At 36.7% G+C, this 15,463-nt stretch overlaps 3 protein-coding genes across 6 annotated transcripts in view; 2 read left to right on the top strand and 1 right to left on the bottom strand.

The window, feature by feature from the left end:
• The window catches only part of LOC147064009 (uncharacterized), a 35,457-nt gene extending 29,341 nt beyond the window's left edge, over positions 1 to 6,116 (top strand). Inside the window, exons 15-18 of the mRNA XM_085959155.1 lie at positions 407 to 554; positions 5,345 to 5,553; positions 5,639 to 5,720; positions 5,805 to 6,116. Of these exons, the coding sequence (XP_085815281.1) occupies positions 407 to 554; positions 5,345 to 5,553; positions 5,639 to 5,720; positions 5,805 to 6,001 (636 nt within the window). The 3' untranslated portion in view covers positions 6,002 to 6,116. The remainder of the gene's footprint in view (positions 1 to 406; positions 555 to 5,344; positions 5,554 to 5,638; positions 5,721 to 5,804) is intronic.
• A 201-nt stretch (positions 6,117 to 6,317) lies between these two features.
• On the top strand, positions 6,318 to 13,917 carry LOC147064010 (uncharacterized). The gene is made up of 6 exons (XM_085959189.1): positions 6,318 to 6,410; positions 10,595 to 10,790; positions 10,889 to 11,033; positions 11,129 to 11,298; positions 11,791 to 11,925; positions 12,770 to 13,917. Exons 2-6 carry the CDS (start codon positions 10,638 to 10,640, stop codon positions 12,896 to 12,898), a joined length of 732 nt encoding a protein of 243 aa, XP_085815315.1. The 5' UTR covers positions 6,318 to 6,410; positions 10,595 to 10,637; the 3' UTR covers positions 12,899 to 13,917.
• Positions 13,917 to 15,463, bottom strand: part of LOC147064011 (gem-associated protein 5-like) — a 32,692-nt gene continuing 31,145 nt past the window's right edge. For all 4 annotated transcript variants that reach the window (XM_085959177.1, XM_085959176.1, XM_085959175.1 and 1 more), the window contains 2 exons: positions 14,405 to 14,618; positions 13,917 to 14,138 (listed from right to left, as the gene is read on the bottom strand). In XM_085959177.1, the coding sequence (XP_085815303.1) occupies positions 13,985 to 14,138; positions 14,405 to 14,618 (368 nt within the window). In that variant the 3' untranslated portion in view covers positions 13,917 to 13,984. The remainder of the gene's footprint in view (positions 14,139 to 14,404; positions 14,619 to 15,463) is intronic.

The raw sequence follows: 15,463 nt of genomic DNA on the forward strand, positions 1-15,463 counted from the left end.
AGAAAACTGCATTCATAACTCAAAACCGTCAAAATTGCACATGTGCCCTTTTGCTTTTGGGGCGACGAAATAATGTCTTCGAGCAAGTCAAGTTACGCGAGTTAAGTTAGTTGTGTTACGCAGTGCTACCAATTTTGGTAAGAAAATATGATTTTTCACCGAATCTAATGATGTTGGTACCACTGTTTTACGGCGTCTGGAAACTTGAGAGACCGCGCGACTAGCATGTTGCGTCTCTTCGCGACTGTTTTGAAACTGAGAGATTCCAGTCTCGCCTTTAGCGAGCCGCCATTGAAATACATTAGCTAGATACTGGTTTGAATTTTAGTTTCAGTTCCGTCGGACTTCAGTTCTCCGTGGGTGGTGGGCCTAAGTGTTAATGTAAAATGTCTTTTTAACATTTTAGACACGCACTGATGATCTACAAGCTGAGTTGAATTCAATGATTAAAAACAGTCCCAGGGCTAGAAATGACTTGAAATTGAGAAGGCAAAGCATGCACGATATGAAAAGAAATATTAATTTCAACAATTCAAGTATAGATGGTCATATGGGTATGAAGTTAAGCTTATTTACAATCATTTGCTTTACATGAAATAAAGGAGTCACCACATCGTTAAGGATATCTTATTATTAATGGCCGTAACACATTACCATCACATCGCGTGCTGTCATGTTGAGATGAAGATAGAAAATTTCAGATTCAGAGTGACATGATGGTAATGTGTTCGCCCCATAACAGACTTTTTTTTAACATTGGTTGTTCACCATCGTGTCCAGAAAATTATACGTTTGCAGTTCACTATTGTAATGGAAACTGATGGCCATATAGCATTGAAATCACATTCATATCTAAATAAAATGGTAACCAGACAAAACAGGATGGTGACAAAACGGAACATGACAAAACAGAACAGCCAGGAGGAAAATAAGACATTCATTTTTGTGGAATCTATTTATTAATTAAATACTTATAAAACTTAGGTTTATAAACAAAATATATATGTAATATAAATATTTTGCATGATATGGGAGATGATGACCCAGAAAGAATATTGGTAATTGGGAATGGTGATCTGCTCTCAGAATTAAACAAAGATGTCTTTTACTGAGACGGAACAATGATTGATAAACCACCCAGCATGTTTTAACAGCTGTATACAAAGCATGCCAAGATTGGAAATTCATATCCTCCATGTATTCATTTTCTTTTGCAATAAAGAATATGGATAATCGAGTACCTTAGTAATCGTAACAAATTGATTAAATTGACGTTTTTACACCGAATGGCCAACATGCAGTTGGAACATACATTATAAAATTTTATACTCTATATCATCATCATCAGCCGGGGTCAATCCACTGCTGGATGAAGGCCTCCCCAAGCTTTCTCCAACTCTCTCGGTCCTGTGTCGTTCGCTGCCACGTATTTCCGCCGAACTTTACCAGTTCGTCAATCCAGCCGCTTTTAGGGCGACCCTGTGGCCGTTTCGTACCCCTTGGGTACCGTTGGATGACGGCATTTGTCCAGCGGCCGTCTATTACATCGCGTACTCTTGTCTGCTTCCTAACCCATTCGTTTCTCTCACGGTCCTTTCGCGTGATGCCCAACATGCACCTCTCCATGCCTCGCTGTGTGACTCTTAACTTTTGGACATCTCTCGTGTTGAGGGTCCACGTCTCGCAGCCATACGTGAGCACGGGTAGCACACATTGGTTGAACACCCTACGCTTAAGACATAATGGTAGGTCACTCTTGAAGATACTATTCAGACGTCCGAAAGCACTCCATCCCAGCTTTGTTCTTCGAGCAATTTCATCGTGCATGCTTCCGTCTATGGACACCTGCTGTCCGAGATAGATGTAGCTGCTGACTTGCTCGAGTTGGGTGTCAGAAATACAGATAATCGCAGGGTCCGAAAAACAGTTCATCATCACTTTTGTCTTTGAGACATTTATCTTTAGACCGACCGTTTGACTGACATCCGCGAGTTCTTGCATTCTACCTTGGAGGTCTTTCGGGTCTTGTGAGAGTATAACAATATCATCTGCAAAGCGCAGGTGACTGAGGTGCTCTCCGTTAATTGGAACACCTTTTTCCTCCCAATCAAGTTTCCTAAATAAGTCCTCAAGAGTAGCGGTGAATAGTTTAGGTGAAATGGTATCACCTTGCCGGACACCTTTGTTAATGGGGAATTTACACGACCGTTTGTGGAGTTTCACGCATGCTGTGGCATCACTGTATATACTGTTCAATATGTTTATGTAGCGTCTGGAAATTCCTTGGTTGCTAAGGGCGTCTATAATTGAGAATTTTTTGATGGAATCAAACGCCTTTTCATAGTCTATAAAACCAAGATATAAGGGCAGTTTGTATTCCTGGTAGCGCTGTATGATTTCCCTGACGACCTGTATATGATCCATAGTACTGTAGCCTCTTCTGAATCCGGCTTGCTCTCTTGGTTGGTTCTCGTCTAAAATTGTTTCGAGACGGTTTGAGAGTATTTTCGTGAAAACCTTATACAGAATTGGCAGTAGACTAATAGGTCGATAGTTTTTCAGATCTTCAGTGTCTCCTTTCTTATGGAGAATAATAATGACTCTGGGATGTTCTCTTCGTGCGGACAAGACGTGAACAGACGTGCGAGCACTTCGCTCACCGTCCTCCCGGCCAGTTTGAGAACATCGATAGTCAGCCCATCTTCTCCCGGGGCTTTCCCACTCTTCATGCACATTATAGCATATTCCACCTCTGTGGTAGTAACCTCGGGAAAAGGATCTCCATATTCTCCGTTCACCGGAAGATCTGAATTGATGTCAGTGTCATCTTTGTATAGAGCGCTGTAAAACTCTACAACAGTGTCCAGTAGATGATCCCAGTTACGCACGATACTTCCATCTTGCGCTTTTAGTGTCGTGATCTGCCGTCTCCCTATTGACAGATGCTGCTTGTTCTTATGTAAGCTCCTTCCTGACGCAACAATTGATTCTACAAGGTTCATATTGAACTTACGAAGATCTTCTCGTACGTTTTTACGTAGAGTTTTGCACAGCGTGGAGTACTCGAGATCATTTGCAACTTGTTGCTCGCTTTTCGTACTCCTACGCAGCTTCATAAGATCCAACGTTTCCTTTGAAAGTTTGCTTACTCGTTCAACCACAGCAGCAACTGTCTCTTCCGAAGATTCTATAATGATTTTTGTTATTGCTTCGGTGTTTTGTAGGGAGATGGGGTCATTTTCAGCCTGGAAAGCCGCTAGCCTGTTCTCCAGCTGTTGTTGGAATTCGACTCTGCTTCTCAAACCTCTGCGGACTCTGGGCTTCTGCATCCGTTTGGATCTCTCACGTTTGATGTTAAATCGTACTTTACACCTTACCATTCGGTGGTCGCTGCCAGTATTAAATCTGTTAATGACTGTGCAGTCTAGAAAAATATCCTTCTTGTCGGTGAGGATGTAGTCGATTTCGCTGGTTCGTTTTGCTGGGCTTCGCCATGTCCATTTTCGGGAAGGCTTCTTTTTGAAGAATGAGTTCATGATGTAGAGATTGTGGTTTTCCGCAAACTCCACTAACATGTCTCCTCGGCCATCCCTGGTGCCATGACCGCTACATCATCCTGGTGTTGAGATCCGATTCGTGCATTAAAGTCCCCCATGATGATAGTGAAATGACATTTCCGTTTATTTTTCAACGTACTGATTTCTTCATATACCTCCTCCACTTCTTCATCAGGTGAGTTTTGAGTGGGCGCATAAACTTGCAAAAGCAGAATCTGGTATCTTTTGCTGAGCTGAAGTGTTAAACCTGCTACTCTATCTGAGGAGAAATCAAATTCAACTATGCGATCTTTCCAGAGTGTGTGGATTAAAAATCCGACACCGCTTGTGCGTCCGGTCTTAGTCCCATTATAACAGAGTACATGTCCGCTGTGGAGATTGACGATATCGTCTCCTTGTCGTCTTACCTCGCTGAGCCCGACAACATCCCAATGGATTTTTTCGAGCTCTAGAAGTTTGGCGCTGCTGGATAATGTTCTCGCGTTATAGGTGGCAATGGTCATCGGTAGGCAGCCGTTACCGTCTTTCCGGGGATTCTTAGCACCCTCTGCCTTCCCTTGCTGATTGCTGCCGTGATCAGTGTTAGGTTGGCCTCCGGAGAATAAGGGCCGAGATTTTTGTTCTTGTTCCATGGGGGTATTTGGACATAACACACCACGCTGTCCAAACGGTTTGGTGTGTGGTTTTCTGTCTGGGTTTTCCTTCCCGTAGCCAAGGGGTCTCTCGTTTTAAGGCGCCAGAGTTTCGCCTTTCACCCTTCTCTATTAGCTACAGATGAGTTATACTGTCACAAGACACACCACATCTGCATTGCCCAGGGGACGCCGCGTGGAGGCTAGAGATAGGATTTGTTGGCCATCTGTAGAGTAGCGTCTCAACACTTTATAGAAATGTACCTATTGGCATTAGTGCATTTCATTGAGACCCTAGCCAACCATTTGCCCCCTCTATATACCTATATAAAAAAATGCACTAAAAATGTTTAATTAATAAATAGATTTCACAAAAATGAATGTTTTTTTTTACCCTGGCTGTTCTGTTTTGTCATTTTCTGTTTTATCATGGAACCAAATAAAACACTAAAAAAATGCGTAATAAAACTATGTACAGGAATACAAGGGAAAGACAAACGAAAATAAGTAGGTATGTAAATTAGAAGTACAATCATATTGTATGTATATATTCATATTATAGAATTTTGAATGATTTGAAAATTACATTATCATGTAGGTGTTTGTAAATATCAACTCATACCCAGCAACCAACAAATATCAAATCAATGTTCTTATTGAATCTAATAAAAATTGGAACATTACTGTCTGCAAACAAGCTTTGCATCTAAATGGTTTTCTAACATATGTACAACTTGACATGTTAATGAAATACTCCACAAACAACACATCATTTTTTGATCTCAATGCTATACAACGATCTCTCCGATACAAAAGCTCACGGACTGCATACGTATAATTTTACATATGAGGGGTATATCACACACAGTTACACTTTTGAGTTGTACCAGCCGCTGCCGTCCCACTACCCGCCCGTCACTGTGGCCAAGCGCTAACACCGTAAACAGTTTTTTGGCTTTTGCCCAAAATTTGTTGAAGTGAAATAAGTTCACTTTGAAAATACACACTCATATAACCATTCATCATTGGGTCGTTGCTCTGAATCCAAACATTTGTAATGTCAAAAGCCTCAATTAACAATACTAAATTAAAAATTTAATTATGTAGTAATGTACCATTTTAGATCTGGTTTTGATAGATTTTACAATTTTCCAGAAGTCAATATCAATCCTTCACCTGACGACATTGCTTTGTCAGCGAAAAACTTACAACTTGAAGAGCATTTGGAATCAGCGCAGACGAGACTCAGAGAAGTACAAGAAGAATACAAAACAATAGCCGACAAGTATCATGAATGTAAAACACTCTTAACTGAAACATCTACTGCATACAATAAACTTTTGTATTCTATTAAGATTTTGGAGGTCTGTATCTACATTATAATAGAGTTCACCATTCAATAAGTAGTAAGTCTTTCTTTTGAATGATAGTGTTTTTGTTTTCTTTTAGACGAAACTGGCCGAATCTAAAAGATCACAAATCAGTCCGTCAGTTATAAATACTCAAGACGCTACAACTAATACAAATACAGGTAATAAATTATTATTGTGAACAGTAATAAAATTTATAAATTATTATTTGTAATTATTGATGGAACTGTATTTTGTCTTCCTAGATCTGAGTGAGCCACTGATGGCTTTATGTGTTGATAAAATGACACATGAAGCTGTAAAGGAGAAAAGTAAGCAGTTGCAGAAGAAGAATGAAGATCTTATATGTAGAAACAAGGAATTGTGCGTGGAGATTCGTCGATTGCAACATTCCCTTCAGAATAACACAGTCCATAACTTGTTACCGAACAATGATAGGTAATGACACATACCTGTTATCAACAGGCTTTTGTTGGTTTCTGTAAATATTAAATAAAAAACGGGCCGAACCGCAACCCTGATTTCTATAAACAATTGAATAAAACACCTGATCTGGTTCCCTGCTCAACTACGTTAATATTTTATTTATGAGTAAATGCCTTCGTCCGGTGAATGAAAATCACTTACTGGGCGGAGATGTAATTAAGATAGATTTTAAAGTATAAATGATGATGGATGAAAGAGATAATTTTAAGACTAAATATAATATATAAAATGAAATGATATGAATATAATATATAAAAGAATGAAGATCTTATATGTAGAAACAAGGAATTGTGCGTGGAGATTCGTCGATTGCAACATTCCCTTCAGAATAACACAGTCCATAACTTGTTACCGAACAATGATAGGTAATAACAACTCCCCCTTCAGCGAAACGCGGAAGCGTAGTTCGTTGAATTGTCTTAGCTCAGTCGGTGAGGGGTTATTAATAATAAAGATGTTTCCTTTTTGAATGACAGTACGGTTATGACTCTGTTTATTATTTTCTCTGCAAATATACACGTTCGGTTTTCAATTACAGCGTACAATACTTCGGCAATGTAGGTGAAGGCGACAGACACGTGGGTTTTTCGAACGAAGCGCGAGAAATTTTCTTACCCGTAGGTAAACGGGATAAGATATTTCGCCGGGTAGTACTTCAGCGTTCAAGAATACGAAGAGATGCGCAGCGAGACTGATGAAACTGGTCCAGAGTGTTTGAAGAGAGGCTGCTAGTAGAGAAGATGCTGTTCCCGAGGGATGATCCGGTAGACTGATAAAAATCTCTCGGACGCGTCCTCTTTTATAGCAGCATCCCTTATTCTAATTGGTCCAAAGAGATAATGAGAAGGGGTGACCAAAGATTCTACTATTATCGTTAGCTCGTACTACATGTTACCTCTTGTTTATTTAATAAGAATTTACTGGATTGTCAGAAAGACCAAGTATCAAGAGATAATATATTCTGTGCACGTGGATGGATATATTGACGTTATAAAATATCATCTATCTAATTCTATGGATTTTATATGAATTTATCTAGAGCATTTAAATAGCTATCTCCGGCATAAACTCGCGGTTTTAGTCTTATGCCAGGAGTAAACACACGATTCTATTAGCGTTTAAATTACAGGCATTTACAACTACTTACTAGGTACCTATTGACATAATAATAGGCCCGGTAATTGTCCTCCACCGACCTTCACATAAATATTTGTGATTTTACGACGTAAACCTGTCTGTTGCCTTTACCTTTAACAATTATACATTTATGATAATAACAATTTAGTCTTAAAACTACGTCTTATATAGTAATATGAAATAATATTTTACTATTTTCACAAAATAGCAAAATATTACTTCTTCATAGAGGTGATTCGCAATTCAATGTGCAAAACCATACCGATCGGCGATATGGCCCCGCATTGCCCCGATTTATATCGCTGTCTCTTTCCCGCGCAGCTATATAAAGTCATGATTTTAATTTATTTTGTTAGAAATCGGCGAAGCTCACGTCGGTTGTCATCAAGAATTTATTCTTTCTTAAATATGCGAATTTCCTTATGATTTTTATTACAGACGACAGATACAAATATGATGAACACAAAAATCGAATAATATTTCATAAAAGTTGAATTTAAAAGCCTCTATAATACTATTTGTTTTTCTCGCGCGCTTGTTTCTTGTCTAGCGGGAAACATTTTTGCATACTCACACCTATGCACACACATACCAATGCATTGGCCGGCCGTTGGGTTTTAATTTATGCCCTCAATTTGGCGGTTGCTACGCGCTCAGTTACTATGCGGTTTGTTGGTGTTGCCACGTTATAATTGTAAGTATGGCCATTCGCAGCATTCTCACATACTTACACCGACGCGCACACATACCCACGCGTTGGCTGGTGTTGCCATGTTATAAATTAATTCTATAATTATTAGTTTACTATTAACGAGTTTACGGATTGAAATATTATTCGATTAGTGTGTCCCACAAGACATATTAATTATTTACATACACTTTTAATACTAATCACTCGCTACCGCGTCCTTCTTCTTTATGTTAGCAGTTATTCTTCTTCTTTCATACTATTACATAATATATTAATTATATTTTACACTCTTATAATAATCTCTCGCTATGGCATTCCTCGTCTTTATGTTGGCAATTATTCTTCTTCTTTCATACTATTACATTATATATTAATTCAACTTATACCTAACATTTTATATTGACATTTTCACAGGTTTTATCGTACAGAACAAGGCAATTTAGCATACATCATCTGTCATTCGGTATTACCTTGTCCGTTTCAAATTGTGTCCCGTCCGATATATTTACATACCGAACGGTGACGTAAACCTGTGAACAAATAAAACAATTTACATATGATTAGACAAGGAAGGCGTTGTAGGTGTTTTACTAAGCCGTATAGTTAGAGATCAGGTTTATATGTCGGCTTATTACTACTTAATTTACAATGCGGATACGCCCGCCTATCTGCAGGTTGTGACAGTAACTATTATAAAAACCTATTTCTCTCCACTAATCATAAAATTATCAGTAATAGCGGCTGTACACGTGCATGGATTTACTTGCACCAATAATGTGTATTTTAAACTATCACGATAATAACTATTTACATGTAAAAGTGCTGACTGTTTCGCCGATCTCATTCTTCAAGCGAGACGCGATGCTGTCACTGTATGGTACTATTTGGCAGGTCGTGAAAATCGGTTAACCCCAAAATGAATCTGCATGGTGTAGTTTGTTTTTTTTACCGGCAGGTTCGCCACTATCTTTCTACTGCGATATCGCACAGCCCAATTATACATACTGTCAGCAGTAAATCCATGCACGTGTCAACGGAGTATAATCCTAATATTTGACTGTAAAAATACTTTTTTATGTATATAAATTATCAAAACTTCCTCTATTTCTTAGTAAAATAGTATTAAACAGGAGGTTGGCTGCCAAGTACAGCACTTATATTATTTATCATGTGTTGGACCAGTGGTGAAGGCGTTACCCGAAATGGTTTTCTCTGGAAATTATCGCAGACATTACTATCATAAAGCCAGGAAGATTAAGACAAGGTCAACAAGACTATGGAATGTTTAGCCTTTATCGCTTGATAGTGAGGCAAGCTGTCCCACTGGCCTATCGAGCACATATGGAAGCGGTAGTAGTGTGTTACAGGATGCTATTCTCTCTGCACCAGCATTAGTTTTTGAGATGATAATGAATTGATTCAGAGTAGGTCGGTCAATGGAAACCAACCTGATGGTATTTCTAGATTATGTGTCATCAGCACTAGATAGGGACCATCAAGTTAACTGTTCGTACAACGACTTCTCAAATGGAATTGGAAAAACTCTGACTAATTGGATTGTCGGATCGATTTTTAAAACAATACATATTGTACGGTTTCTATCGGTCACAGACATTCAAAACACATTCTGCTGTTCCTTGGGGCCCAGGGGGCCGCGCCATTGCTGTTTCCAAGTTTTATAAATGACAGCAATAGTCATTAAAAATGCTATCGTAATGTTGTTCGCTGATGACTTGAAATTCTTCGTGGAAGTTGTCACCTTGGACGATTTTCGTCAATTCCAACTTAATATAGATAATATATTAGATTGGGGCAAGCATAATAAATTGAACTACAATATGGATAAATGCAATATATTATATCGTTTACTAGAGCCTCACGAGTCTTCTTTTTATATTCAATGCATGGCAGAGTTATTTCTGTGTTTTATCTAACTGACTTTCTCTTAGATATGCTTATATACTGTACATAGTCTAAAAGCTAGAAGATATCTAAATTTGGCCACCTATTTTGTCCGACTTATATGCGGTGTAAATGAGAACTCTACCATTCTTGATAATATTGACCTGTGTCCCTGATAACTACCTTATATTTATCAACTAAGCGTAAACATGGCTTTTTTTATTAATTTTGATGACAGGTCGTTTTATTTTACTTTGTATAATTATTTACTAATATTAGTCTTGAAAAAATATGATATTGAGCTGAACTAGACATTGCATGTTGGAGGTATCTGACAAAATTTCAGTGTACATAAATAGTCCTGGTACATTGCAATAATTTATGCATCAGTGGGTCTATTCTATACTTATCGAACACTAAATTGATAAATAGTATCAAACTTAGGGTAGGTTTGTATCAAAATATTAGCACTTATTGTAACAATTACACGAAGCTGGTTTTTATTGTTGCAATAAGTGCGATATTTTAACAGCACCTATCTTGCTGCTGTTAAAATATCGCACTTATTGCAACAATAAAAACCAGCTTCGTGTAATTGTTACAATAAGTGCTAATATTTTGATACAAACCTACCCTAAGTTTGATAATATTTATCACTTTAGCGGTCGATAAGCATAGAATAGACCCACAGATGGGCAATTTAATTTCCATGACAATGAAAAATGAAATAGTTTTTTATTATTACAATGTAGTGTCAGTATGAACACACATTTATTTTGTCAATACTTCAATGCAGTGTGAAAATTTATTCCTTTTCAGAACACGATCGGACGATTCAAATTTACTGGAGAAAATTAAAAGCATGGAATCGGTTATTAGCCAAAGAGAAAAAGAAATCAAGGAATGGGAAATTAAGTACAGCGATTTAGACAATGAATGTGATTTGTGTATAAAGGAGCTAAGAGACAGGGAAGAAAATTGCACCACTATGTATAAGGAAAAGAAAATTCTAGAGGTCAGCTTCTCCAATATTAATTCTATTACTTCTATGCTTATTTTTCAAATAAATAAATACTTTTTATTTACATTATAACATGTATCACTTTTTTGTAGGCCGAAGTAGAAAATCTGAAATACGAAATAGATTCTCGAAGAAAAGACTCTCCGAGTAGAGAAACTCAGAGAAAAAGACACAACATGTATGATGCCAACCGAAGCATTTCTACAAATTCCATCGACTCTTTGGGAAAGACACAAGGTACCCACCCGACTTACACTATGCATAACAAAAATACATCACTTAAGAAATATATTCTGCGCTAATACTCACGTGTAATAAACTTTCTTTTGCAGAGGATTCACAGTCATTGAAAATTATGAGAGAAACATGTAATAAACTTCAAATTAACTTGGACGCACTGAATAACCGAAACATACAACTGCAGGCTGAAATGCAAACACTGAAAGACCATAAATCCAATACGCGATCGGCTGAACAATCCTATGTTATATCCAATCCTATGGTAAGATAATATAGCTGACTGTTTTAAATGACTTCAGTGTTATTTGCGGTTTGAACTACTTATTTACAATAGGTACTTGAGAGATTCCACATTTTTAGTTAAAATCGTTATAATATACATTGGTGCAATGAACAATCACTGTTTTGAAGTGTAATTAATTAATGACCGTCCGATAATATACCCGTATATTATATAAATCTGCAATGTGAAATAACTTGTGGCTAATCTAATCTTTTCCATATACATATTTAGACTCTGTTTATATGTATAGATAAGATTTTCTTCAATGCTTGCTTTGGTTATCTGTATATTATATTGAAGAATTTTATTTATTTTTTGTTATAAATACCCCTTATGTGTGTCATATTGGCAATTTTTGACGTTTGTTTTCAGATAAGGTGTTTTTCCCCTCATTAGTTCAGCTTAGTTGTAATTGTTAATGTTTTTTCTTACGATCTTTATTCGAGCATAACATGTTGATGAAATTTGCAGAGCTTGAATAAGCATTCATCTCTCACTGATCCAGGAGTACACTCAGCACCCGTTCCCAGTTTTTACATGCCCGTTCCTATGGCTACCCTGAACCACTCTCACCTCCACCAACCACTGAGCAGTGGAATTGTCCAGGTATGATATCCATCTATTAACACAGCTGTAAATATTTATGTTCACGAGAGTTTAAAATTGTTTATATTCATGGCATACCATGATTCAGGAGCATATTGTTTCAATGACGCATATTATTCAAAATAAATATTGAAATCGCAAAAATAAACATTTCAGAAACTACCTTGTGTTTATTTTGAATAATCTGGGAAATCGGATAATCGAGGTTCCACTGTATTTTAGTACAAGACATTATATGTCCATGCTTCTGATTCAAAATGTAATATATCATTTTGTGTGCCTAAGTCATCATAAGCAATCTAAAGGTGGATTCAGATCAAATGAACAAGAACGTAGAGCCAGAGCGTTCTGTTCATGCTCGGCTGGTGTAAACGTCTAGTGATCAATATCCACAAAACAAGTTTAAACTAAAAGAGCTAGAATATAGAACATAATCTATTCAGTAATTGTATAGGTATGTTCGGCAGTGAGTAAAGAACACTTTAATGAAACCGCTCCACCGGCGAGCGCGACCGAACACGAAAGAATGCTCAACGTTACTGTGCTCTCTCTCTAGCATGCATTTAAATCAAATGAGCATTCTAGCTAAATGCAGTGAATCTCCGTAGAGTCCAAGTTTTGTTTTGCTCATTATGAATAATGTAAGTTTTTAGTAGGACTAACTGGACAACCGTAACAATAATCTCATAGCCTTGCATAATTACTATGCATTGAGAAATCACATGTGCATGTTTGTGATTAAATAGTTGCACTATAAGAATACTCATAAAAGTAATCATGTCAATCGTCAATGTGGATATATCTCGAAGCCAAAATAGTACATAATTCACATTTTTGTTTCCAGAATCAGAAATTATCTGAATACATGGCAGAAAACCAGAAATTGAAAGATGTAAATGAAAAACTGAAAACCATCTGTCACAAGCGAGCCGCAAAAATAAAACTTTTAGAAGAAACCAAGGCAAACAAATGATTGTAACCTGCAGTACAACTTAATTTATTCTAGTCGTAAATATTACCATATTTGTACACCTCCGGGTGTCATGAGGTTTGTGGCTGGCATCAGATCTCTATTCATTTTATATCTAAACTAATTGTAAATAAAACAACCTTTTATCAACCTGTATGAAAATTGAACACCGAGATTTTTCTAAAAATGTAGCTTCAAATTGAAAAAATGTGTCCGGTGTAATATTAAAAAGCTATCTAGCGATATGGACTTTCAAGTATTATTGAATATTTAATTTGACTGTTTATTATGATCATGGCCCTCACATCCTGAAGCGGGCCCCCAGGCTGAGATGTTTGGCAGGCCCCCCTACCTATCGCTAAGGGTAAATGCAGTGTGACGCGCCGCAGTAGCGTTTTCCAAAATGGTGTACGCGGTAAAATTAAGGTGTATTTTTAGCGATTTTTTGTATTTTTAATATGTACACATCCATTTGAATTGTTGTCGAATATCGGCACACAGTTAAAAATTGCAACGTACAACCAAATATCATAATTGAAGTAAAATAGCCCCGCCCCGCAGGTGACTTTTTTTTACTATTTAGAGCAAAGTTATCCGCGTTTATCTCATTTATCTGGTCGACTCGCCACACCAGGCCCTTCCTGAACCTGACCCCCTAGGCTAGAGTCCTGTCCGCCACCCCCTTGTGGGGGTCATGATTATGATATAATATAATAGGTTTATGTATGAAGTATAATTATTATGTTGGGAGTACTAGTTTTTATGACCAATTTATATAAGAAAAGGTTGTATAAGCTAAAATAATAAATAGATAGGATATTATTTGTATTTTTATAGACAAAACTATTATATTTTTGGTAAATATGAAAAAAACAATGTATAAATAAATTAATGGTAATTATTCAAGTACAATGTATAGCTTTGTAAGTAATTAATTAATGAAAATTTTTAACCCACTCTAAAAATAGTATAAATAAAATACGATATATATGTAAGGAAATAAATAATTGAAACACAAAAGTTAAAATATTTCTTTATTATTTATAATATTGTGTGTAAAAATGCATCGAATGATGTCAGAAGAGAGATTTAAGATTTAGTCGAAGCGCGATGAAGAACTCCTTCAGCCAGAGGTAAGTTTCCAGTGTGTTTAGCCAATTTAGCTGCAAATGCTAAATCATCTTCATTATTGGACTTTCCCAAAACAATAGCAGCATCCATGGCCAAACCTAATGCAATGTAGCTGGAATGAAAATATATGTTCAATTAGGAAACATCAAATTGATAATTTAACAAAGCATATTTAGGAGTCGTGAATTCTTCCTCCAACTTTCCTTGACATTTCAGGTTCGTTGCGGAGGTCATTTTCATATTGAAGGGTACTTATTAGGTGTGTGAATGTAAGCGGCACTCATAAGTGTGTCGAAAATAGGCTGATAATGTTGGTCAGAATAAAAAGTGATAGTGTACGTGTGTTGAATGAAAACAATTTTTTTTTTTTGATCTTACCATTCTGCTGCTTTCACATAGTTGCATTTTGCTATATGTTCATTAATCCACAAATGAATGGTCTTCTGAACCAAGTGATCTGCGTGCCTGATTCGAGCTGCACAAATGGCTTCGGCAAAATATCCCCCCTCCGAGAGGACTGTGCATGCCTCATCAATGAAACCAACCGACAGTAACACTATTCCTCGCCAAACTACTCCATGAGACTCCAAGTCTTAGAATAAAATAAACATTTTCATTATTGTCAATTAATTTCCACAAAGGGATTAAAATTCCAGGAATGGTTTCTAGTGTTTTTCTATGAATAAAATGAACAAAGAAAACATTTCACATTTTGTTTAACTATACAACCAATAGCTACGATGTGTATTTTTCCAATTCCACAATCCTAAAAAAGTCCTACGTATGTCAAGATTTATCATCGAACAGTATATCATGCTATCATCCCTAATGCGAATGTTTAAAAATACATATGTGTCCCCATTCACTAAGCAATTTTGGTCTCCATTTTAAGCGGATTCGGTTTAAGAGGTATTTTTTCGGTCCCAATTAACCTTGGATAACGGGGACCATAATTTCAAAACACATCAGATATTATGTATGAAATATAATATCTAATAGAAAAAATTCAAAGCTGGACACAAAAGCTGATTGCCAATATTAATGCAATTTGTGAAACGCTTCAGCAGTATGAATACCAATCAATTAGGTAGGATGCAGGTGGCTCAATTGGTAAAGCACATTGACCAGAATCCAATGGATGCCTGCCTGGGTTTACTTATTTACCATTTCATAAATATTTTAGGATAAAAAATTCATATAAAAAATACCATTATACCTATTTCATTATTAACAAAGAAGAAAAATTACAAAGTAGACGAGCACAATAATATTTGATTAAAACATTAAACAAACAAACATAAACACAATTTAGAATAATAATGATTATCTGATTTTACTAAGATTTCCGGAGTTGTGTAAAGGTGGCTTTCGCTTTCAAAACACTATTCTGACTGGGTTCCATGAATAAACAGAACGGTGACAAAACAGAACAGCGAT

Source organism: Rhyacophila brunnea, unplaced genomic scaffold (assembly GCF_057557595.1).
Source record: "Rhyacophila brunnea isolate RB1 unplaced genomic scaffold, BYU_Rbru_1.0 scaffold_8, whole genome shotgun sequence".
NCBI classification, from domain to species: Eukaryota; Metazoa; Arthropoda; class Insecta; order Trichoptera; family Rhyacophilidae; genus Rhyacophila; species Rhyacophila brunnea.

Excerpts from the sequence above, each read along its gene's own strand:
- LOC147064010 (XM_085959189.1), top strand. The coding sequence starts at position 10,638 with ATGGAATCGGTTATTAGCCAAAGAGAAAAAGAAATCAAGGAATGGGAA. Across the intron at positions 11,034-11,128 it reads CTCTTTGGGAAAGACACAAG|AGGATTCACAGTCATTGAAA; the intron begins GTACCCACCCGA and ends TTTCTTTTGCAG. Across the intron at positions 11,299-11,790 it reads ATGTTATATCCAATCCTATG|AGCTTGAATAAGCATTCATC; the intron begins GTAAGATAATAT and ends TGAAATTTGCAG.